The sequence below is a fragment of the Bos indicus genome, chromosome 7 (assembly GCF_029378745.1).
Source record: "Bos indicus isolate NIAB-ARS_2022 breed Sahiwal x Tharparkar chromosome 7, NIAB-ARS_B.indTharparkar_mat_pri_1.0, whole genome shotgun sequence".
Lineage (NCBI taxonomy): Eukaryota > Metazoa > Chordata > Mammalia > Artiodactyla > Bovidae > Bos > Bos indicus.
The window spans coordinates 53,280,796-53,306,752 of NC_091766.1; the positions used below are offsets into that span (position 1 = coordinate 53,280,796).

Consider the following 25,957-nt stretch of genomic DNA (forward strand, 5'->3'; position numbering starts at 1 on the left):
GGAAACAGTGGCTGACTTTATTTTTCTGGGCTTCAGAATCACTGCAGATGGTGATTGCAGCCAGGAAATTAAAAGACGCTTACTTTTGGAAGGAAAGTTATGACCAACCTAGACAGCATATTAAAAAGCAGAGACATTGCTTTGCCAACAAAGGTCTGTCTAGTGAAGGCTAGGGTTTTCCCAGTAGTCATGTATGGATGTGAGAGTTGGACTATAAAGAAGGCTGAGCTCCGAAGAATTGATGCTTTTGAGCTGTGGTGTTGGAGAAGACTCTTGAGAGTCCGTTGGACTGCAAGGAGATTCATCCAGTCCATCCTAAAGGAGATCAGTCCTGGGTGTTCATTGGAAGGACTGATGTTGAAGCTGAAACTCTAATACTTTGGCCACCTGATGCAAAGAAATGACTCATTTGAAAAGACCCTGATGCTGGGAAAGATTGAGGGCAGGAGGAGAAGGGGATGACAGAGGATGAGATGGTTGGATGGCATCACCGACTCAGTGGACATGGGTTTGGGTGGACTCCAGGAGTTGGTGATGAACAGGGAGGCCAGGAGTGCTGCTATTCATGGGGTTGCAAAAAGTCGGACAGGACTGAGCTACTGAACTGAACTATATATAGAAAAAAAGGGTTTTTATATCAACCATAAAGCAGTGACCTTATCAGATTTGCTTATTAAACCTAGTAGATTCTTCTATAGTATTCAAATGTTTAATCATGCCATCTCTAGATAAGGACAGTTTTATTCTTTTTAAACCTTAGCCCATCCCACATTTTTTGTATTTGCCACCTTATTGTTGTTGTTATTCTGAGAAAGCCCTCTGATAAAATGTCAAAATCAGGTTTCTTGGTCTTATTCCAGCTCTCAAGCATAAAGAGATTTCAATATTTGACTAATATTTCGGGTAGCCTTTGCTGGACAAAGCCCGCTGCCCACACACCCGCCCCACCCCCCCCCACCCCCCACCGCCTCCCGCCACACACACACATAGGGCTTAATATAATAATGAGTTATTCTTTCTCACCACCCCGTAAACTGCTTGGATCGTTCCTCTGCTGGATTCATGTTAGTTTACTCATGTGCTTGCTTGACTATTTGCATCTAGGCTGTAAGATCCAAGATGGCCTTACTCATATGTCTTGTAGTTGATGAGGGCTGCTGGCTTGGGCATTTCCTTTGTCCTCCAAGTGGCTTTACATCCTCCAATTGCTAAGACTGTTTTCTTTAAAGATGTCCTAAGAGCAGTGTTCCAAGAGGCAGTTTGTTGGGAATTCCATGCCAGTCCAGTTGTTAGGACTTGGTGTTTTCACTGCCTGCACCCTGGGTTCGATCCCTCATTGGGGAAAAAAGATCCTGCAAGCCGTGTAGTGTGGCAGACAGAGCAAAACAAAAAAAGCAAGAGGCAGCTTGTCTTTTCAACAAACCATGGTTGACAGTTGCAATTAGGGCAGCTAGAAGGAGGGAGAAAGCAAAATTAAAGACCTGAAAGTTCTATAGCTAATTCGCTTATAATGAATAATCTAATGCAAGAGTCCTTAGAAAAAATGAAATGTCTGAGGTCTTTGGGAATAATCCCAGATACAAAGAAGTGGATAGAAATGTAGGAAATAGGAAAAGTGAAACTATCATCTGGAATTAGAGAATAGGAACTTCTAGCCACTCAGCTTTTGAAAATGACTTTTCTTGTAGTGAAGACTAAAAATATAAACCTGCCCCAGGTGAACCCCTGACAGAGTGATCAATGGGACATCCTGGTACCACTTCAGTTTTTTCACAAAGTTGGATGTAAAATAAAAAATTTTTAAAAACCTTTGAGCAGGTTATTATAAAATAGTTTCAAAAGGAGCTTTTGAATTGGTATGACTCCAGTGATTTCCAAGGAGGCATGTGTCCATCTTACTTCTACCTGGGTATTATGCTGCTATAATGTCAGGTTTCTAAGCAAAATATTATATTCAAAGAATTTTAAGGGGAAAAGGGGTATTTATTAGTAAGTTGCCACTGCTTAGTGAAATCAAAGGGGGGTATTTTATAAATTTCTAATAAACCATTTTGATTATGCCTGGAAAATTGCATCTTTAAAAATTAAAGTATGTGTACCTTGTGGTACATGGATTTAGTTGCTCCAACCAGGAATCGAACCCATGTCTCCTACATTGGCCCATGGTTTCTTATATGCTGTGCCACCAGGCAAGGCCAGTACCTAACATTTTGAGAGTCTGTTTGCCTGTGTTGTTTGGGAGACTCACCATAGACTAATAAATAGGCTGGAACAAGTTACCTGAACCACGGCCATTCACAGAGACTCAAGGTAGTTCGTCCCTATTACCGGCAGTTCCATTGTGGACCAGGCATATTTTTTAGATGGGAAACCAAGTCCGAGTGGAAGGCATACAAGAAAAAAGGATTGGTTTGCTGGAGTGGTTGGAGTTTGACCTTGAATACAGCAAGATATTTGGGTAAACCAGTTCCCATGAGCCACAGAACCAAGATGATACAGAGAGGCCATGTAGTGGAGACAAGGAGAAAACTTCAGAATGGAGGGGAGTCAAGACTTTGTTTTAAAGCGTTGTATCTTAGGAGATTGAAAAGGACATAAGATGGAGAGGTAAAAGTACTCAAACTCATCAGGTTCCCCACTACCACAGTTTTGTGGCCCTAGTTGGGCCTTAGTTTCCTTATTTATTAAAAGGAAGTTAAAGAGTTTGGTGATTAGACTATGTCTAGATTTCAAGCCCTAAAACTGTCTATGAGGATATATATGTTCTTCATTTATGTTTGCTTTTTTGTTGTATGATGCTGTTGATAAAGTCATCAACTAGTCTGAGACTTATAAATGGAAACTAAGTTTATTTTGGTTGCATTTCAACTAGAGGCAGTGGCCAGGCACAGCAGAAAACCCAGTGTTTTTCAGAAAAATTCTTGAAGAGGGGGCAAGAATCAGAGACTGCTCGACATTCATTCCTTTTAGAAGATTTTTCTCTTATTCTTTCAATAGTTTTGTGTTATGAAAGTACAGGATGACTTTGCTAAAGGAAGCTATAAAAGCTCTGATATTCAAAGAGTTAAGCAAATCCCACAGAAATCTTGTAATTTTCCTTACTTGTGAACAATAAGATGGGTCCTCTAAAGGATCATACTGAGCATAAATATAGAAAATTATTGAAGTTGGCAGTGGATTATTTGACCAGACTCTCCAACTTTAAAGAAACCATTTCTGTCTCCTGGGACATGCCCCCTAACTCCCACCCCGCTCCTCCCACCCCCCTCCGCAAGCACACATACCTCCCCATACCCATCCGCCTCAGCGTGGGCAGGTGTGTAGAGCAGGGGAAGAGCTGTAGGAACAGCTGTAGTCACCCAAGGAGAGTGAAGAGGCCAAGAACAGACCCTTTTGACAAAAGAGGGAAAAGAGGGGACCAAAAGAGATGTCGAAAGATGGTTACGGCTGTGGGCCAGACCTGTGTCACTGTCCTTTCTCTCAGAGGAGACAGCCCATGGCTCATTCACATGTCCTATGTCTATTCTACAAATCACCAATTTTCGATGTTTTGTGTCTAGGATGTCAACATTTCCAGGATATATTAGTGTTCCAGCTTGTCTAGCAATCTGTCCACATGCACCATTAATTCCTAAGTAGGTAAGATAAAATATCTGGCCTTGGTGTGTCTGCCACCTTCTGATCTGTTCAGATTGATAAAGATATCCATTAAACCTTTTGGAAGGGATCCAAGAGGGTGGACAGCAGTGTCACAGCCTTGGTGACTTGCTCTAGGCCAGAGAAAACCTGTGAGTGTTAGAATTCATCTCCCGGCTTTTTGATCTCTCATTTTCATTGGGAAAGAAAATGGGCTGTGTAGCTTTTTTCTTATAGGGGACCAAGAAAGGAAGGGCTTCTGGTTCTTATGGGCAAGAAAGAGCGCCTGAGGTTCAGATGAGACCTAGAGTCTTGGATTCTGCCCTTGGGCTTCGTGTAAACACTTGGGACCTTTTCCCTCAGTCCCGCTCAATTCTCACCAGTAATGAGATGGAGTTGGATGCTTTGCCCCCAAAGAGTCTAGTAGTTTCCTCCTGTATCCACAATACCAGAGACAGACTCAAACACAGAGAAATACTGATTTGGTTGAGTGAATGTTTTTATATTTCATTTTACCAGTTCAGAAAATAAATGGACATGGTTTCAGTTTGAACTATATTCTGAGGCTTTATTTATATATTTAAAATCTTAGTTTTGCCTTTGAAAGAAAAAAAAAAAAAGAAATGCTTGGGTTCAGTTCAAAATTCACAGAATATCCAGCTTTTTGGTACACAGTATGATTCAAATCCCTATTTATTCTCAGCTGTTTGCTTCAAAGAGAAGTGGGGTGACATTGTCCCTTTACAAGAAAGGCCTATGAAAAATTGGTTATTATTTATTATTCCTCCTCTATTTCTCTCTGGATAAAGATGAATATTCCTAAAATTTAGTAAAGTCTAGGTAGATGATCTCTTTGTCACGTCCTTCCTGTTTTATTCGTGATCTGGCACAACTCTTGTGGTCTTACGGGTTTTCTTTTTTTTTTTCAGGCAAAGTGTTACTGTTTCTTTTTCTTCTCAAGTGTTCAGGATGGAACCTCTGTAGTAATTCCTGAGGCTCTTGCCCTCAACAGAAGAACAGTGACGAGGTTAATGAGGTGTTGGAAGATGGCAAAACCAGCTCCAGTGTTACGCTTTCCAACTTTTAAATTAGGAACCCTGATGAATGGCTTGCTTGTAAAGTATTCTTTCCCTGGGTGACACCCCTACCCAGCCAGGAGAGGTGAGGAAGAGCATGATGAGATCAAGCAGGCCAGCTCCTCTTTGCTTTTTCCCATCTGCCTGACTCCCACCCAGCGCCTTTAACTGTCATAAATAATGCCCCAGGGGCTTTCAGAGGCTTCCAAAGGCCAGGGCTGCCAGTGCAGCGTGAATTGCCACAGAAACATGAGCTAGCTGGGAGCTTTCTCTTTCCATTTTTCTCCTGCAGACCATTGGTTTGGATCCAGAGTTTCCCACAGCTTTTTGGTGTGTTTATTAGATGGAGCCTTAGATGTGGGCTCTGGTGGGACTGGCTCCTTCCAGGTACTCATAGTCATGGAACCAGAAACGTTTTTTAGGGGGAGTGGTGGTGGAGGCTATCATTGTTAAACAACCTGGGAAGCTCCACTGGGAGAACACAAATTTGTCGAGTTCGTACCTCAGAAGAAGCGCTCTGAGCGTTCCCATCATGTCGTGACAGATGTGTAATCTGATCATTTCCAAGACCCTGTTTTCGGCAGCAGTGGGACACAGCCACATTTCTTTTCCCAAGTGATTCACATTTCATCCAGGAAAGGTATCAAGGCTAGAAAGACAGACAGGGTGATTACATGTGGATGGATGTGATGCAGGGAAAAGAATTCCTTCTAGGAATAGCAGCACGGACCCTTCATTATAATTTTACAAAGCGTGTTTTCCAGTCTGTGATCTTTGGATATTTTAAGAGATAGAGAAATGCATAGAAAATACAGGGAGGCACGAGCAGGGAAGCAGTGATCGGTGGTTACAAGAACCGGATAGCAATGAGTGCTATTTCTCCTTGTACCCGACAGTTTTTTTAAACTTAGCTTGAAAAAATATTTGTGAAGAGTAGTTCTGGATTTTAATATGTGCTTAGATGCATGTGACTACCACCACAGTCAGGGAACCCCCCCCCCCCCCCAACACCTCTGTGCCATCTCTTTATAAGCATACGCTTCCCTTTGTCCCAGCTCCTGGCAACCACTGGTCTGATCTCTACCCCTCGAATTTTTCTTTCTGAGAATGTCATTAAATGGACACTTACAGTGTGTCATCTTCAGAAACTGGCTTCTTTCACTCAGCCCTTGGGATTCATCCCAGTTGTTGTGTGTATAAGTAGTTTGTTCCATTTTTATTGCAGCTTTGGGATATACAACACCTGTGAAGGACATTTGGGTTATTTTCAGTGATTTGAGTCTCTCATTTTTTAAAAGTGTGGTAAAAAAAATACATATAACACAAGACTTGCCACTTTAACCATATTTAAGTGTACAGTTATATGGTATTAGTTACATTCACAGTGTTGTGCAACCGTCGCTACTGTTTGTTCCAAAACATTTTCATCACTTCATACAGAAACTCTTTAACCACTAAGCAATAATTCTCCATTCCCTCCAACCTCTACTAACCTCTTGCCTGCTTTCTGTCTCTGTAAAGTTTCCTGTTTTGGCTATCACAAGTAAGTGGAACCATACAATAACTGTCCTTTTGTGTCTGGCTTATTTCATTTAGTATAATGTTTTCAAGATTAATTTCTGTTGTGGCCTGTATCATCACTTCATTCGTTTTTGTGGCTGATTAGTATTCCCTTGTATGTATATACCACATTTTGTTTATCCATTCATCTGTTGATGGACACTTGGGTATCTTCTACTTTTTGGCTATTGTGAATAGTACAGCTGTGAACTTGGGTGTACAAGTATCTGTTTGAGTCCTTGCTTTCAATTCTTTAGTTACTCCCACTTTTTAGTTTAAATTGGTAGGGTGGGAGGTGTTTGGTCTGAATCTAGTCATTGTTCATTGTACTTAAAGGATTTGAGGAATTCCAGCAATTTTTTATCCTTTGGTCTCCTCAGGATCCTGGGAGGAGGAGGCAGTCAAAATTTGGGTACAGGACAAGTGGACTCCAGGTAACAGGCTAGAGCCCGACAGTGGAACCAGCCTCTGTGTGCAACTTTCTCAAGCAATGGTATAATGTCTTACTTGGGTCAGAGTTCAGTTCAGTTCAGTTGCTCAGTCGTGTCTTGACTCTTTGCGACTGGATGGACTGCAGCACTCCAGGCTTCCCTGTCCATCATCAGCTCCCAGAGCTTACTCAAACTTATGTCCATTGAGTCAGTGATGCCGTCCAACCATCTCATCCTATGTTGTCCCCTTCTCCTCCTGCCTTCCATCTTTCCCAGCATCAGGGTCTTTTCCAGTGAGTCAGTTCTTCACATCAGGTAGCCAAAGTTATTGGAGTTTCAGCTTCAGCATCAGTTCTAATGAATAATCAGGACTGATTTCCTTTAGGATTGACTGGTTGGATCTCCTTGTAGTCCAAGGGACTCTCAAGAGTCTTCTCCAACACCACAGTTCAAAAGCATCAATTCTTCGGCGCTCAGCTTTCTTCACAGTCCAACTCTCACATCCATACATGACCACTGGAAAAACCATAGCCTTGACTAAACGGACCTTTGTTGACAAAGTAATGTCTCTGCTTTTGAATATGCTGTCTAGGTTGGTCATAACCAGAGTCTTCTCTTGTGTTGGAAGAGGGTGTTTGCAATGACTAGTGTATTCTCTTGGCAAAACTCTATTAGTCTTTGCCCTGCTTCGTTCTGTACCCCAAGGCCAAATTTCCCTGTTACTCCAGGTATTTCTTGACTTCTTTTGCGTTCCAGTCTCCTATCATGAAAAGGACATCTTTTTGGGTGTTAGTTCTAGAAAGTCATGTAGGTCTTCAAAGAACTGTTCAGCTTCAACTTCTTCAGCATTACTGGTTGGGGCGTAGACTTGGATTACTGTGATATTGAATGGTTTGCCTTGGAAACTAACAGAGATCATTCTGTCGTTTTTGAGATTGCATCCAAGTACTGCATTTCAGACTCTTTTGTTGACTGTGATGGCTACTCCATTTCTTCTCAGGGATTCCTGCCCACAGTAGTAGATATATTGGTCATCTGAGTTAAATTCACCCATTCCAGTCCATTTTAGTTCACTGATCCCTAAAATGTTGATGTTCACTCTTGCCATCTTCTGTTTGACCACTTCCAATTTGCCTTGATTCATGAACCTAACATTCCAGGTTCCTATGCAATATTGCTCTTTACAGCATCGGACTTTACTTCCACCACCAATCACATCGACAGCTGGGTGTTGTTTTTGCTTTGGCTCCATTTCATTCTTTCTGGAGTTATTTCTCCATTGAAAATAAAATGGGTCAGAGTGGTCTTTGTTAAATATTTTGTGAGATCTACTTTGCATGGTCTTTGCCATATTTCCCCAGTGTTTGCCATGCCATTAGGCGAGCACTTAAAGATAGGGGCAGAAAATGCCAAGTGAGAAATAATTTTCTCCTTCAGAAGAATCTGCTTTTTATTTGTAAAATATGTCTGGACCTACCTAGGCTCAGATAACTCAGCAAATTCCTTTTTCATTTAGAATAATTGTCAGTAGGGCAAGTCTGAACTGTAAGTATAGGGAATAGATAGATTTTGATTACCTTCAAGGAATGTACCTTTGAGACCAAGAGCTTAATAGACTTTGCTTAATTAAGAGATAGGTATAATTTACTTTTAAGTAGCTGCATTTGTATGTGATAGGAGCTAAAGTCATTTTTTTTAAATGGGTGTGTTTTGAAGTAGTGAAAAGTTTCTCCTCCTATGTTACTAGTTTGCTTGTTAAATTTCCCTTGATAAATATTGTAGCGATTGTTCAATCTAGCTTTTCTTATCCTAAGTTTGTGTGTATGTGTTTTGTTTTTAATGTGGAAACATTCTTTTGTCCCTAAAGGATGACAAGCTCTCTCTTTTACCAGCCTTCTGCTGCAGCCTGCCGCCAAGTCTAAGATTCTCACCCCTGGAGGGCCTCCTTTGGCTTAAATCCCTTCATTTACTGGAAGCTGTTAAATCTGTAGTGGTGATGGTGGTGTGTGTGTGTCTTTCTATTTCTGGGAGGTTCTTTAAAAAGGCCTGTAAATCTATTTTGAATCACCTGAATGATTACCCTGTGACTCAGCCTGGCCATTTTGTTTTGGTTCCAAGGTTTGCATGGGTGTTTCTACTCACAGTGGGACCAAGGGAAGGCCATTGACATCCTGTTGCAGAGTAGACTAAAGATAAAACATGGTGTCCAAATTGAGTCCTCAGGTGGCTCCTACTGACAGAGTCATTCCAATCTCTAAAGCTTGGTGTGGTTGGCCCCTTATTTTTATTGCAGTCAAAGATGCAGCAGAGAGCCAACTTTGTAAGTCCCAAGTTCAATAGGATTTCTTTTCCTTGTATGGGATGTTTTTGATATTGTATTTTAGGGTACCACATTAAATTGATTAGCCTTTCAAAATAATGGAACAGAAGATCCAATTGTTTTATTATTTAAAAGCACAAATTACAAAAACAAAACCAATAATTTATAAAGCTGTTTTTGTAGGCTAAGTACTTCACTTCTAGTTAATCCTCACAACATCCCTCTTGAGTTGATACTCACCGTATTTTACAGGGGAGTGGTGGGGCTTACAGAGATTAAGTCACTTGCCCATGTCATTCGGCCTAGGCAGCCTGACTCTAGATCCATCACACTAAGCCTCATTTTGTGAAAGAGAAAACACACAACTGTTATTGAACACTTTTCAGTTTCAGTTCACTATCTCAGAAAATCATATCGTCTGTCACATTTATGTCTGTGTTTCAGATTTTATTGGCATTGCAGTTCTTTTTAAAATTTCTTTATAAATAAGTCACATATGGTTTCCCAGGGTGTCACAGTAGTAAAGAATCCACCTGCCAATTGAGGAGACTCAAGAGACGTGGATTCGATCCCTGGGTCGGGGAGATCCCCTAGAGTAGGAAATGGCAGCTCAACTCCAATGTTTTTGCCTGGAAAATTCCACGGACAGAGGAACCTGGCGGGCTACAGGCTATGGGTTGCAAAGAATGGGACACAACTGAGCATGCACGCATGCTAAACACATATACTTATTTATAAATTTGGTTTAGTAGTCATGTAAGAACTATAAGCATAAGAGTTTATACCTAGTTTTATATATTTGTGCATATTTAAGTAATTTTATAATAAAAATGGCTTAAGTCAACACTGGCAGTCCACAGTATTAAGTCATTAACACCCTCAACACATTAACACTGTTTACTTTAAATAAAATCCCTTAATAGCCTAAGAGACTGGACATATTTTGATGGACTGGGAGTGAATGCTCATAACACAAGGTGCTGTGTAGAAATGACTCTGCCACTGGTTATGAGGTACCAGTAGGGAGCAGGTTGGTATTTTTTTCTTTCAGCACTTTGAAGACCAGATTCTACTCTTCTCTGCCACTTCTGTGCTGAAAAGTCTGCTGCCAGTCTAAAAGCCACTTTATGGGTAATGGCTCTTTCCTCCCTCTGTTTTTGAGATATTCTCTATGGCATTCTCCATATTCACAGCTAGATGTGGATATAGTTTTCTTTATATGTATCCTAAATCTTTGGATGCACATCTTTCATCAAAACTGGAAAATTCTCAGTGAAAATCTCTCCGGATACCCTCAGTCCATGTTTCCATCCTGTTTTCCTTGTCTCTGGACCTCTTATTGATCTTACCATGTTACATTCTGGTTAATTTTTTCAGATTTATTTTTCTGTTTACCCAGATTCTCTCTTCAGATATGTCCATAATATTTAGCCCATCTGTAAGGATTTTTTTTTTTTTTAGTGGAAGGGAGAAATATATTTTATCATTTACATTTTTGAACTTTATTGAGATATAATAAATGTACAGTGAAGCACATCATTTGAATTGCATAGTTAGGTGCTGATAAATGCATGCACACAGGGAACTACCACCACAATCAAAAAACAAAGCATTTTCATCACCCCTAACAGTTTCTTTGCTCCCCTTTGAGACATTTTCAACAATTATTTCTTCATATATATGTTTTTCTGGCCCCTTTTCTTTCTCCTCGTCCTTTGGAAATCCAGTTTCATGTGTATTGAGCATTTGGACATTGTCCTCTTAGGTGTCAGGGCTTCTCCTCAGTTTTTCTCCAGTCTTTATTCTCTGTGCTCTTTGAGCGTTTCTATTGCTCTGTCTTCAGGTTCACCAGTTCTTTGTTCTGCTGTCCACCCAATGTGGTTGAACTCATATAGTGAACTTTAAAAATTCAGTTTTTTACTTTTCACCTCTAGGATTTCCATTTGTTTTGTTTTAGTTTCCATTTCTCTGTTGAGGGTTCCTAGCTGTTCATTCAGCGTTATAGTCTAGTTTCCTTTAGTTATTTGAACATATTTATAATTACTGCTTGTCTGTGTTTCCTAAGTCCAATATCTGGAACTGTTCAGAGTCTGTTTCTATTGGCTGCCCTTTCCCCTGAGTATGGAGCACACTTTTATATTTCTTTGAATGTTCATTACTGGTTGAAAGTTGGAACTTGCAGATAGTACATTATGGCAACTGTAGATTCTGTTGTATTTTTCTGAGTGTGTGTGTGTGTGTGTGTGTGTGTGTGAGTGTGTGTGTGTATTTGGTTCTGGTAGGCAATTAACTTTCCTGCACTCCAACTGCAAACTTTGTCACCCTTCTGATATGAAGCAACTAGAATCTCTGTTCTTACAGCTTCCCACTGCTACTTTTTTTCCTGATCCTTTGAGACTTTTTTCCTTGTTTCTGTTTAATTTGTTGGTCATTCTTTTTTGATTTTCTTCTCAGGATTCCAATTGTCCTAATATCTAGCTGTTTGGCTGATTTGGGGGCTCTGTTCCAGATCTTTCAAGCCTATAAGTTCCGACTTTCTGACACTTGTGCACAGTTGGAAAGTTTACTCAGTTTTAAAAAAAAGGCAGCAGACTTACAGATAGGGCTGCACACAGCTGTCGTTAAGGAGCAGATTTGTCTCTGGCTCCTGCCCACTTTTTCACCAGGCCTTAGTACTTCCTCCTGCACATGCATAGTTGAGTGCCTGGCCTGGGATTTGGGCAGAATTTGTACTCAAAGTTGTATACTCCTGTGGGGTTTTTTTGTTGGTGTTTTTTTTTTTTTAAATTTTTTTTGCTGCCAGTGTTTTTCCTCTAGACTTCTAGCTACTTTTTCAGCCTTGAACTTTGATCTCTGGCACCTTCGCTAGTAAGGGTGTGATTTTCCACTGCTTTTTTTTTTTTTTTTTTACAGTTAAAGCTGTAAGAGTTGGGCATTACCTCCAGCCAGGAAGACATAAACTCTCAATTCTTACCCTTTCCTGTGGCAGTTTTTGGAGAGTAAATCCTCCTTCTTTTAGACTCTCTCCAAGGTCTTGAAATGGTTGCTCTTAAAAAAAAACAAAAACAACAAACTTCTTTAAAATTGTTTTTATCATTGTTATCTGTAAGAGGGTTTCATGATCATTTTAGTCCTCTTACATTCCTGGAAATAGTCCACCCATTTGGTTCCTTTCTAAATTAAATCTGCCTAAGGGTCTATAGTAGTCTTTTTATTTCTCCCATTATAAGTCCCTTTTGAAAACTATTTTAACTATATTTATTTTATGTTCTATACACAATTAATATCTAATAGTATTTCCAGCGTCTGAAGTTCTTGGGTGTTGAGCAGTGCTGCTGACAAGTTGTTGTGTCTATTGTCTCTCTCTCATTCAACTTTTTATAAGTACTTTTTGGATCATGAACCAATGATCTGGAGTGCATTAAACATGGAAAAATACTACATCCTGATTTGAGGGTTTGAATCTGCAAAGAGGTTTTTGTTTGTTTTTTCCTGATGTCCAGAGAATATTATGGACCATTGTTTTATTAATTTCTATGGCTAGGGGCTCTTAGAGGTCAAACATGTAGTAAAAATTTGAGTCTAAATCTACTTGAGCACAGGCTCATGATAATAAATTCTTAGAGGGAAGCTCTTCTGTCTCATAATACAGAGCTAGGGAAAGCCATATCCATAGCCCAGTGGGTAGACTTTTCTTGATCCATTTCTTCACTGACAATATGGCTCTTCAAAACTTCTGGTGAGCAGTAGTCTTGATAATAGTTTCTTGCCTACCTCCCACTCAAGAGTCTGTTGTGTACCCACTTCTCTATAGAAGCTTTAAAGACTTCATTTACTTGATTACCAGAGGGATCAGATGAATCCCTAGCACTGCCAATTCCTACTTACTTCTCTGATATTTCATTTTCTTATTTGATTTGACTTTCTATTCTGGGAAGTTTGGAACAGAAAAGTATAGAGAAGAGTGTAATAAGGACCTGTATACTCATCACATATTTTTATTAGTTAACATTTTGCCATATTTGCTTTGTCTGTGTTTGCTGAACCATTGTGAAGTAAATTATATATTACATCATTAACATTTTACCCCTAAAAGCTTTAGCATGCGGGCTTTCCGGGTGGCTCAGTGGTAAAGAATCCACCTGCCAGTGCAGAAGATGGAGGAGACACGGGTTCAATCCCTGGGTTGGGAAGATCCTCTTCCAAGGACATCACAACCCACTCCAGTATTATTGTTTGGATAATCCCATGGACAGAGGGCCTGGTAGGCTATAGTCCATGGGGTTACAAAGAATCAGACTGAGTGAGTGGGCACACACAGACGCATACACTTCAGTACACATCTACAAAAATTAGGCTTTTCTCTACACAATCATATTGCTATTTTCATGTTTAACAAACTGTATTAATTAGGAGTCTCCAAAGAGATAGAACTGTGAGAGAGGGAAAGAGAGAATGTGTGTTTGTGGCTAGAGTGGAGGGTAGGGGTGCAGAGAGAAAAAGAACTGAGTAAATGGGAAGAAGAAAATTAAGAAGTTTTACCAGACATTTCCTTAGAAAAAAAAAAGTCATGTATTTCTAGACTAAAATGGCCCACCATAAACTCAGCACAGTGAATAAAAAAGATCCCACACCAAGGCACATTATTATAACCTTTCAAACTGGAGGTGTTTGAAAGAAGATGTTGAAAACTTCCAGAGACAAAAAGAGGTGATAATTGATCAGGAATCAGAATGGCATCACACTCTTCCCATAAGCACTGTACACTTGGGGAAAAAAGAACAGCCTTCATGTTTCTGAGTGAGAATAATTTCTAAGGCTTTCTTACTCAGCCAGACTGTCAACCAAGTGTAAGGTTACAATGAAGACATTTTCAGACACAAAGGACTTTTAAAGTAACTTCTTGCGTAACAAGTTGTAAGAAAGCTGCTGGAGGAAGTATTTACAATTGTCAGTCAGTCAGTTCATTTCAGTTCAGTCGCTCAGTCACTCAGTCACTCAGTCGTGTCCGACTCTTTGCGACCCCATGAATTGCAGCACGCCAGACCTCCCTGTCCTGATATCACCATCTCCCGGAGTTCACCCAAACTCTTGTCCATCAAGTCGGTGACGCCATCCAGCCATCTCATCCTCTGTCATCCCCTTCTCCTGCCCCCAACCTCTCCCAGCATCAAGGTCTTTTCCAATGAGTCAACTCTTTGCATGAGGTGGCCAAAGTATTGGAGTTTCAGCTTCAGCATCAGTCCTTCCAAAGAAAGACTGATGATCTTCCCAACCCAGGAATCAAACCGGGGTCTCCTGCATTGCAGGCAGATTCTTTACCAACTGAGCTATGATGAAAGTGCTTATCTCTGAGAAGCAGGAACCAGGAGTACAGTGGGAAGAGGGAGAACTGTTTTTTGTTAACATCTTGTAGTGTTATATGATTTTTAAAACTATGTACCTGTGTTAGTTTGATTTTTAAAAATATTGTTTAAATCAAAATTAATCAATTTCAGAATTTTAAATACTGTTTGTAACTACCCGTGACACATTTCATGATGCATTGTAACACTGTCATGTTGGTAAAGGTCTGAGTCATACTAACTTTTTTCAAGGGCAAGGTGTTCCAACTCTTAAATTTGCATTGTTCAGTGGAGTGCCATTAGCCATGCATGGCTGTTTAAATTAAAATTAAATTTAAGGTTCAGTTCTTCAATTGTACTGGTCACATCTCCCAATGCTCTGTAGCCACATATCAGTTTGGTTCAGTTGCTCAGTCATGTCTGACTCTTTGCAACTCATGGACTGCAGCATGCCAGGCTTCCCTGTCCATCACCAACTCCTGAAGCTTGCTCAGACTCATGTCTGTCAAGTTGGTGATGCCATCCAACCATCTCATCCTCTGTTGTCCCCTTCTCCTTATAAGGCTAGCGGCTAACATATTGGACAGCACTGCACTGTCCTAAATCATTCTTGAATCCCCCTCTTCCCAGCTCATTGCCATTATCTCTAGGCAGTGTACCATGGAGACTGAAGGTGTGGGCTTTGGAGTCAGACTGCATTAGCTCATATCTTACTAGCTGTTTGACTTTGAACATATCATATAACCTCTTAGTGTTTCAATGTCCCCATCTATAAAATGGGGACACTAATAGCATAATCACATTCTAGGGGTTGCAAGGCAAGACTGTGATAATGCATTTAAATGAGATGCTTAGTACCATGCCTGGCCCACAGTAAGCCCTCATAGGTTTATCCGCTGTAACTACTATTGTCATCATGCCTTGCTGCATATCCCTTCAGCCACTTCTGAGCTCACATGTGGTCCTGGTGGACAGTCCCCTTTCAAGCTGACAACTTCTCACCTCAAGGCCTGCCTCCCTCTTTATCTCTGCCTGAGAACTTCCCTGGGTGCTATGTGACTTTGCTCAGGTGAAGGCAGAGAAGCCCAGAAATGCTGGGATTATACCTCTAGTGGAAGCTCACAACCATAAAAGGAAAGTGCCCGCTTTCTTTACTGGGGCAATTCTGAGGTGTCTTCTCCGTAATCCTTGAGAGGCTCCCAGGGAAACCGAGTCCCCCACCCCCACCCTCTGTTCCACAGCAGATGTGATCAGTGATGCGCCGTTGTTGACCTTCCTCCCCTTCCTCTTTTACTTTCCTTCCCTTACTTGTGGTTCTTGGGATCTGCTCCCAACCTTGGTGGAACCCACACTAAGACAGCCGATCATCAGCACTACCACCACCACCATCAATTCTGGTTCTCATTATCTCAAGGCCAAGCTCTTATAGTAGCTTCCTGGCTTGTTTTCCCATCTTCTCTTCCGTATTATAACCAGAGCTATCTCAGTTTAAATGTAGAGTTATGACTTACCTGTGTAAAGACTCTGATGCTTCCTTCTTGCCGACAGGTGGAGACTGAACTTAGTCCTGCAATAAAGAACTTTAACAAATTCCTTAGAGCCTACCTTACCAGCCTTACCTCTTGTTAGTCTTGCTGTACACCATCCTTTAAACATACCATTCTCCTTTGCACGTCTGTGTCTGAACACATGCTGTCTTTTCTCTGATTGGAGTTAATAATAATTGCAGTGCACAGCTGTTAACCACCTACTCTGTACCAAGCAGAGCCCTATGTAGTCTGCACAGGTGAGTTCTTTAATCCTTAACTTTATGAAGAAGGTTTTTATGTTCTCCTTGTATTAGGGATGTAGAAACCCAGGCTTAGGGAAGTCCCATTCTTAATAGCAGAGTTTGGTAATACCAAGCTGATATCCTGTATTTGGCAGGAAAGCGGCATGACACAGGCCTAGTTTACTTAAAGGAAATCAACTTTACTCGCCCAGGAGAGAGAGATTTGGGGTTGGAGAGAGAGACAGAAAGAGAAAGATGAATAGCATGGGCGATCTGCCTGCCTGTCTTCTCCATGCATGTGTGCTCCCAGGGGAGAAAGGGTGGCACGGCTCTGCCGTTACCCACATTGTCCTGGGGGCGCCTTGCCAGTGAGTGTGACGAGAGTGCTTGCTTACTCACAACATTCCCATGACATAGCTGCCTGAACCCTTCCCAAAGACTTCCGAGAGATGGTATATCCATCTCCCTGCAGGCTTTTCAGGGTTGCCTTTGACTGTGTGACTTGTTACAGGCTGACTCTCCACTGCCTGATCCAAGGACGAGGTGAGACTCCATGGTCTTGCTTTCCTTTCCCACTTTGCCACCTGGTAGACACCTGCCCATCTCTTGCACAGCACCTCCTCGGGTAAGCTTTCTCCATCTCCGTTGGGAAGAGCCTTTCCTCCCACCCGGGCCTCTGTGGCCCCTGCACATGTTTCTGTCAGTGCTGTCCCGTGTGACCTTCTCATGATTTGTTTCTATACCACGTTCCCCAGCCAGGCAGTAGCTTCCTGAACCCCCTCCTCTTTCCTTTCTCCAGTATCTGCTACAGTCCCCTCTCCATAGCAGTGAGAACTATCTTGGTTGTCAGCAAGGCAGGTCTCCATGCCTTCTAGAGAAAGGAGGGAGATCAATTCTGAATGGTTATCGTAATCAGTCATGTTCTTACAGAATCTGGAGACCGAAAATAATCTATTCTGTCTCTTTTCTCTTTCTCTTTGGTTTCTATTTTCTTTCTGTGGGGTTGCTATTTGATGATAGGTCTTTAAGAAGCCAGTTACTGCAGGGTAATGTGCCCCATCGAATTTTCCTTGTTAGATCCATGAAAACATGTTTTTGTTATCTATCTTCGTACCCAAATTAAAACATCTCCGTCAGACAGCCAACCTCCCCCCAACCCTGAGACTGGCACCATCCCTGCAGAGTTTCCAAGTTATCATTCTGTTTTTCTATCTTGTGAAGGATGTGGTTTTTGGTTGTGTGATTCTTTTTAAGCTGCTTCATTTGTTTTTGGACTGATTAATAGCATAGCTACCCAAACTTGGACAGAAACGTCAAATTCAGAATCTCTGGAAGCAACAGCACCAAGATGCTAATTAGTTCATGTTTTCCATATGAATGAGACTCAAATACACAATCACTGCTTCCTTGTTTTATCTCTCACCCTTGACTGTGCTGGCAAACCTTGCTTTTCCTTTTAGCTAAAAGAGGATTTATTGGGAACAAAAATCCTTTTCCTGTACTTCACCTGCTGGATGGAATGAATAAAAGCCTCAGGGGAAGATCTAAATATTTGACAAATATAACCTCAACCCCCAAAGTTTTAAATCTGGAATACATTTTACAGTCTAAATTTGAACCCAGGCCAGGGACATGCATGCTGATGCTGATTATTTGTGTTCTTTGGCAGAGGGTCTAGAGAAGTGATTTAATTCAATTGTGTGGGAAAGGGAAGGGGGAGAGAAAGATCATGTAAACATAGTGTCCACTTGGGTATCTATGTGCTGGACAGTGGAGTCCACCTGACTTCCCTCTTCCATCACTGGCCTCTGTCTTGCTGGCTGGCCTCAGTTTGCACCATGCTCCCCATCCCATGCTCTCCACTCTTGAGCCTCACTGGCACTGTGCTCCCATCTGCCACAGGGCCTTAGCACATGCTACTGCCCCTGTCTGGAATGTTCTTCACAGCCCACACTCCACCTCTTTACCTAGTCAGGCCTTACTCTTCTTGCACATAACAGCTCACTTTCTCAGGGAAGTCCCTAAGATATTTATGAGTGAGATAAATCCTCCATTATGTATTTTGAGGACCCTGAATACTTCTCCCTTGTAAGCACCTGTCACACTCGGAGTTGTATGTTCTCCTGTATGGTCCTTTGTGTAAATTGTTTCCTAGGGTGTGGCATTTTTATATGGGGAAAATGATATGCAAGCGTTCGTGTTTTTCCTTTAAAGTTCTGTGTTTAATAGATGTTAGAAAAAAGTCTATATAGTAGTAGCTTGTCCCTTTGTGAGTATTTCTGCTTACAGTAGGCCTAAAATAGATAAAACTGTGAATCCACCTTTCATAAGCCATATGAATAAGGCAATGGGCATATAGGCAGAAATTTTGGAAGCAGTATGCAAATAACTGCAATTTGGAAAACAGTCTGTTCATATGTTTCCTGTCACTAGAACGTGGGCTGCAGAAGAGAGTCTCATCGTGCACCGTTGTACCCACTAGGCCTGGTGCATATTTTGGCCTTCATAAATATTTGTAGAAAGCCTGTTACATGACTAGATGAACAATTTAATGACTCAATGTGTGCCCCTCCCAGGCACATCAGGGAGCCATAGGTCAGATGACTAGAAAGAAGGCCAAGATTTGTCTTGAGGATCATCCGTATGGATGCACACAGTAGAGACAGGTTGGGACTTTGTATACTTAGAACATTCAGCTTGGGATGCCGAAAGATTGTGGAGGGTCTTGGGGATGTAGGAGACCTCTGCAGTTATCCTGCTCAGAGTGGTGCTTCTAGCATCCTGGGCAGGTACAGTCACAGACAAGCTTCCCTAATAACAGACTTTGTGATGAAAATTAGCATGCAGGAAGTTTGTTAGGATCTTGGGATGAACACCTGTGGGAGGAGAGGAAGCAGGACAGGGCAGAAGGAGAAGTTGAGGCCATCTCAGCATAGAGACCTCAGCTGACTTTATGAGAAGGTCTGAAGCTGAAATGATCTTTCAGAACTGCCTAAACCTGGCAGCTTCACAGACTGCCTCAGAGGGACATGCTCTTGAGCAAGGCACCTTAGGCCACCCATCTGCAGGTAATACTCCCAGCAGCTGGAGGATCATTTCTGAAGGGAGACCTGAGGGATGCCTCACAGAGTCAACCATAGACGGCCGTCTAGAATCCATGCGAAAATCTCCAGGAGTGGCAGATGGCAGCCACTGTCTGTGGATTTGCTTCAACCATGGAGTGGCTGTAGTTGTTAGAGAGAGTTTTTGCTTTATACTGAACCCAAAACCACTTTCTCAGCAAGTTCCAAATACCTGTACTCATTTTGACTATGAGCAAGAAAAGGAAAATGACCCTTGCATGATCTGAGAAGAGCTATGATGAAAAGTGAAAGTGAAGTCGCTCAGTCATGTCCAACTCTTGGGGACCCCATGGACTGTAGCCTACAAGGTTTCTCCGTCCGTGGGATTTTCCAGGCAAGAATACTGGAGTGGGTTGCCATTTCCTTCTCCAGGAGATCTTCCCAACCCAGGGATTGAACCCGGGTCTCCTGCATTGTAGGCAGACACTTTACTGTCTGAGCCACCAGGGAAGTCTATGATAGCTCATGTCAAATCTTCTCTTGACTGAATCACCTAGTTTCTTCTGCTGTTTTTTGGTATGTGTTTTTCTGGCCCCTTGCTATTCATCTTTTAGCCTCCATTTGCAAAACTTCATTTAATATGTAACATCTAAAATGAGATACAGTAATCCAGATGTGGCCTAACCAGCCCAGACTACAATGGGACAATTACATAACATCATCTGTGCCTTATAGAAGTAAGCTTGGAGGCAATTGAGATTCTTCTTTTTCAAATGAATTGCTGTGAAGCAAGCTCTCTCCAAATGTGGGCTTATGAAAACAATCACTGGGAACCTAAATGGAGAATCTAGAAGATCATTTTATGCTCTCTCATGTTACATAGTATGTATAATTATATTTTTATAAAAATAATAGCAAATGTTTATTCAATCCTTATCGTACGCCAGATACTGGGTCAAAAATTCTTGCATGCCTCCATCTCATTGGATCCTCTCAACAAACCTGTGAGGTTGGTACTCTTTGTATCCTCATTTTGCAGGGGAGGAAACAGAGGATAGAGGATTAAGTAACCTGCGCTAAGTCACCAAGTCAGTAGATGGAAAAGCCAGGATTCCAACTCTGCCAGTCTGACCCCAGAGATACCTTCTTCTGTATGTGGATATTATATTGGTTTCAGTTCAGTTCAGTCGCTCAGTCATGTCCGACTCTTTGCGACCCCATGAATCACAGCACACCAGGCCTCTCTGTCCATCAACATCTCCTGGAGTTCACTCAAACTCATATCCATCAAGTCAGTGATGCCATCCAGCCATCTCATCCTCTGTCGTCCCCTTCTCCTCCTGCCCCCAATTCCCCCCAGCATCAGAGTCTTTTCCAATGAGTCAACTCTTCGCATGAGATGGCCAAAGTACTAGAGTTTCAGCTTTAGCATCATTCCTTCCAAAGAACACCCAGGGCTGATCTCCTTCAGAATGGACTGGTTGGATCTCCTTGCAGTCCAAGGGACTCTCAAGAGTCTTCTCCAACACCACAGTTCAAAAGCATCAGTTCTTTGGTGCTCAGCTTTCTTCACAGTCCGACTCTCACATCCATACATGACTACTGGAAAAACCATAGCCTTGACTAGATGGACCTTTGTTGGCAAAGTAATGTCTCTGCTTTTGAATATGCTATCTAGGTTGGTCACAACTTTTCTTCCAAGGAGTAAGTGTCTTTTAATTTTATGGCTGCAATCACCATCTGCAGTGATTTTGGTTTGGGTTGACTTAAATTAGTGACTGACTTAACAATGTCTAAAGAAAGGACCTTGAACATACATGATGGGCTTCAGAGAAGCTTAGAGGGCTTAGAAAGATGTTATTTTATAGGGGACAAAGCCAAAACACTTGATGCTTTCAGATAAGGACTTTCTTCATGGCTGTTGTAAGCTTTTAAGGGTGAGGACCATACTTGTTCATCTTCTAACACTGTGTCTAGCACAGTATCTAAGTCATGTTTATGCTCATTACCAGGGCATTGTCTCTCTGCTCCATGTTCATTCTTCTCTGCTTTCTTTTCATGGTGGAGCTGGACCTTGTAATCTTTTCTCCTTCGCCAGCTGATGCCACTTAAGGTTTGTCAGTAGAGGGCGCTGGAGGGCTGCTGTGAGAGAAAGGGGCTTTTTTCTAGGGTTCTTGTGCTTTTCTTTTTGCTCCTATGGCAATGGCCAGTGGGCAGCTTCCTGCTGAAGACCTAGTGGTGCACAACCTCCAGTGAGTGCCACTGACACCCCAGTAAGTTGCTTGCAGAGTTTTGCCAGTACTTCTGTGGGCAGCTCCCTGAAGCACCGTGCTGAGAGCTTCTGTCCCCTGTGTGCCACGGCCACACCTTTGCCCATGAAGTCTGAATGTTGTCCTCCAGAGAGGGGCTTCTCGCTTATTTGTTCCTTCCTTGAATACTTTTCTCAGTCTTGGGGGTTGTAACTGCTCCCTACATCTGCTGTTCAGTTATCTTCAGAGGTCGCTTTACCCCTCTTTGTAGACAGCCCCTTTTTACTAGCTAAAAATTCTTTCCATTGATATTTTCCTATTTAAATTATTGGTGTGGTTTCTGTCTTCTTATCAGACCTTGACTAACCTAGTCCCAAACGCTCAGTAGGTAATGGGTGAACTAGTGAGGGAATTGAGGTAAGATGCTTCATTTTCAGCTTATTGATGCTGTTTATCTTGTGGACTGGACTGCATTGACTAGCCTTCTGCCCAATCGAATTCTTCCCAGATGTTTCAGTTGCTTGGGAGTTACACATTTTCAAGTGTTATGTAAAACCATCTCTCTTTTTCATACCAATTAAATATGATGTGACAGGTTCTCGTAGCCCCAAAGATAAACCAATTTCTCCCTCGTTTTTCCTCTGTGCACTGCCACCCTGGATTGGGTTTTTGTCCTGTATTATCAGAAATCATCTGGTCAGTTCTAAAACAAGCACCATTTCCTAGGTGATTTGGGGATCCTCATGTAGATATTCTTATTTTGAAAATGTCATAGATTTTACCTTTCATTTCTATGTTGTTCAGTTGCTAAGTCATGTCTGACTCTTTGCAACCCCGTGTACTGCAGCACTTCAGGCTTCCCTGTCCTTCACTATCTCTCAGCTTGCTCAAATTCATGTCCATTGAGTCGATGATGCCATCCAACCATCTTATCCTCTGTTGCCCTCTTCTCCTCTTGCCCTCAATCTTTCCCAGCATCGGGGTCTTTTCCAGTGAGTTGGCTCTTAGCATAATGTGGCCAAAATATTGGAGCTTCAGCTTCAGCATCAGTCTTTTTAATGAATATTCAGGTTTGATTTCCTTTAGAATTGACTTCGGAGAAGGCAGTGGCAACCCACTCCAGTTCTCTTGCCTGGAAACTCCCATGGACGGAGGAGCCTGGTAGGCTGCAGTCCATGGGGTGGCAAAGAGTCAGACATGACTAAGTGACTTCACTTTCACTTTTCACTTTCATGCATTGGAGAAGGAAATGGCAACCCACTCCAGCTTTCTTGCCTGGAAAATCCCAAGGATGGAGGAGCCTGGTAGGCTGCTGTCTACAGGGTCGCACAGAGTCGGACAGGAGTGAAGCAACTTAGCAGCAGCAGCAGCAGAATTGACTTATTTGATCTCCTTCCAGTCTGACGGACTCTCAAGAGTCTTCTCCAACACCACAGTTCAAAAGCATCAATTCTTCAGCACTTACCCTTCCTTATGGTTTAACTCTCACATCCATACATGACTACTGGAAAAAAGCATAACTTTGACTATGTGGACCTATGTTGGCAAAGTGATGTCTTTGCTTTATAATATGCTATCTAGACGGATGGTGGCGCTAGTGGTAAAGAACCCGCCTGCCAGGGCAGGAGACCCAAAAGGCTGAGGTTTGATTCCTGGGTCAGGAAGATCTCCTGGAGAAGGGCATGGCAATCCACTTCAGGATTCTTGCCTGGAGAATCTCATGGATAGACAAGCCTGGTGGGCTACAGTCCATGGGGTCACAAAGAGTCGGACACAACTGAGCGACTAACACAACAGGTATGTCACAGCTTTCCTTCTAAGGATCAAGCATCTTTTATTTTCACGTCTGCAGTCACTGTCAACAGTGATTTTGGAGCCCAGGAAAATAAAATCTGTCACTGCTTCCCCTTCTGTTTGCCTTGAAGTGATGGGACCAGATGTCATGATTTTAGTTTTTTGAATGTTGAGTTTTAAACCAGCTTTTTCACTCTCCTCTTTTACCTCTTTAGTTCCTCTTCACTTTCTGCCATTAGAATGGTATCATCTATTTATCTGAAGCTGCTGCTATTTCTACCTGCAATCTTGATTCCAGCTTGTGATTCATCCAGCCCATATTTGCAGAGCATGGTGTGCTCTGCAAATAAGTTAAATAAATAGGGTGACAGTATACAGCTTTGTTGTACTCCTTTCCCAATTTTGAACTAGTCAGTTGTTCCATGTAAGATTCTAACTGTTGATTCTTGACCCACATACAGGTTTCATTTCTATAGGCAATGACTAAATTCTGAACATAGTTGATATTCCCAGGCTATGAACAGTCCTGTGTCTACAATTTACACAAAACGTGTGAGCATAGGATAACATTCCTATCACATATTGTGGAGAAGAAAGTTCAGTAAAGTAATCTAATGTCTTGCTCTTATGTATCTCTGCTGCTGCTGCTGCTGCTAAGTCGCTTCAGTCGTGTCTGACTCTGTGCGACCCCGTAGACGGCAGCCCACGAGGCTCCCCCATCCCTGGGATTCTCCAGGCAAGAACACTGGAGTGGGTTGCCATTTCCTTCTCCAATGCATGAAAGTGAAAGGTGAAAGTGAAGTTGCTCAGTTGTGTCTGACTCTTAGCGACCCCATGGACTGTAGCCCACCAGGCTCCTCCATCCATGGGATTTTCCAGACAAGAGTACTGGAGTGGGGTGCCATTGCCTTCTCCTATGTATTTCTAGGTTAGACTAAAATGTTTTTCCTGAGGCACATTTCATTTCCACATGAAATGTGGAAATCACAATGAAGTGTGTTTCTGTGATGATTTGTACAAATTGCCTACCTACAGCTACATCCCCAAACACTACAGCCAAGTGAACTAAATCCTGAAATTGAATACAGTTCCAAAGAGGTAGTGCCCAACCCTTCATTAAGGCTGATAGAAAAGCACATCAAGGACGTGGTGAGGTTTTGCTTGTTTATGTAATAAAATAGACACCAGTGTTTAGCTGCTGAGTGTATAAATTTAGCCTGTGTGACAGTTGGAAGCTAAGAAGGAAGGAAGCAATTTGGGAAATACCTCCTCCCCACATCACAAATATTCTCAGACTCCTTGGAAGACCCCAAAACACCAAAACAAGGCCCTACAGTATATGCATTTTATAAAAGCAAATCCACTCTCTAGCTTCAGGCTGTGTGTGACCTGGTTTCTCTCTCTAATTTTATAGCTAGAGTGGAAAGCTAACAATGTAGTATGTCATGGTCAATATGTCAACCACAGAGTAAGTACCATGTTACAGAAAGATCCCAATAGTCACTTAGTATCATTCCTTTGTAACTTGAGAGGGTATTGGATGAATCACTGGGGTCCAGAGTACCCGATGTCAGATCCCCATGTCTTAAGCACTCAGTTGTCTGCCTAGATTTTAGATTAATTTTATGTACAGTGGCAAAGGGAATCTTTCTCAGGGTGAAGAAGAGGTTTAGGGAGCCAAATCGGAAGGAGGGGAGTGTGCCACGTTTTATGAGCCATCATTTCAACTTTAATACTTGTCAAACAAATCCTTAGCAATTGTGAAATGGAAAACATACAAATCCCACTGCTTGGCTGGGCTTCTTACTTTGCACGAATGCTCCTGAAAAGATTTTTTTTTTTAATTTGCAAAAGTTCAGTTAAGGGCACATCTCTGTTTAGTGTGTCACTTTTATCATGCTTGTTAATATCCTAACAACCCAAAAGCAATTAGGTTTGGGATTCCCCTCCTCTCTTCACCACGGGCAGACAGGCCATCACTGTCCTGCCAGAAATATGAAAGGTGACCTCATTTATATTTTTCTCTTTGCAGTCCAGTTCACCCATAAGAAGCATCCATAAGAGGTCAATTCTCAACCACCCTAAACCCCTCAAATATTTAGAGCGTAGGGTTACACTCTCTGGTTGGTTCAGCAAGGATGGGAATTTTTGAATCTCTGAGTAAGATGTAGTCCAGTTGCAGTGATGTTTATCTTATGACTGAGTCATGAATGGTATATACTTTTTTTTTTTTAGTAAATAAGAGCATCATTTCTATAAAGTGATGGAGACTGGAGAGGATGCTTAGAGGCCCTGGGTTTCTAGCCTTTTCCTGGCTTAGTCCACTTTTCATGTCTTGTTCAGAAAAGATTATGAAATAGGAATTGTGGGGTCAAGAGTGAGGCATGAAGTGAAGACAGTGGGAGTTAGGGAGGCGATGACCTGAAACCCCAAAGTCATGAGATTTCTGTAGGAGGAGGTTGTTTTTGTTGTTGTTTAGTCACTAAGTCGCGTCCAAATCTTTGTGACCCCGTGGACTATCGCCCACCAGGCTACACAGGAGGGGAGAGGGTCAGAGTCTCTGTAGCTCTGAGAGCAGAAATCTGCTGAGACCAGCATTGGAGGCAGCACTGAGTGCCCATGGGATCTGCATCACTGCATTTTCTTTGCATGATTAGTAGCAAACCAGCTAAAAGAATTCATTATGCCCTTAAAACAGATGGTTCCTGGGTAA

The 25,957-nt window shown here is 42.0% G+C and overlaps 1 protein-coding gene across 10 annotated transcripts in view; it reads left to right on the forward strand.

The window, feature by feature from the left end:
- The window catches only part of LOC109562158 (uncharacterized), a 446,088-nt gene that overhangs the window by 239,602 nt on the left and 180,529 nt on the right, over positions 1–25,957 (forward strand). For 4 of the 10 annotated variants that reach the window (XM_070792108.1, XM_070792106.1, XM_070792107.1 and 1 more), the window contains exon 6: positions 16,651–16,764. The exons of the other annotated variants lie outside the window; for them this stretch is intronic. In XM_070792108.1, coding sequence (XP_070648209.1) covers positions 16,651–16,764 — 114 coding nt within the window. The remainder of the gene's footprint in view (positions 1–16,650; positions 16,765–25,957) is intronic. 10 annotated transcript variants of the gene reach the window in all.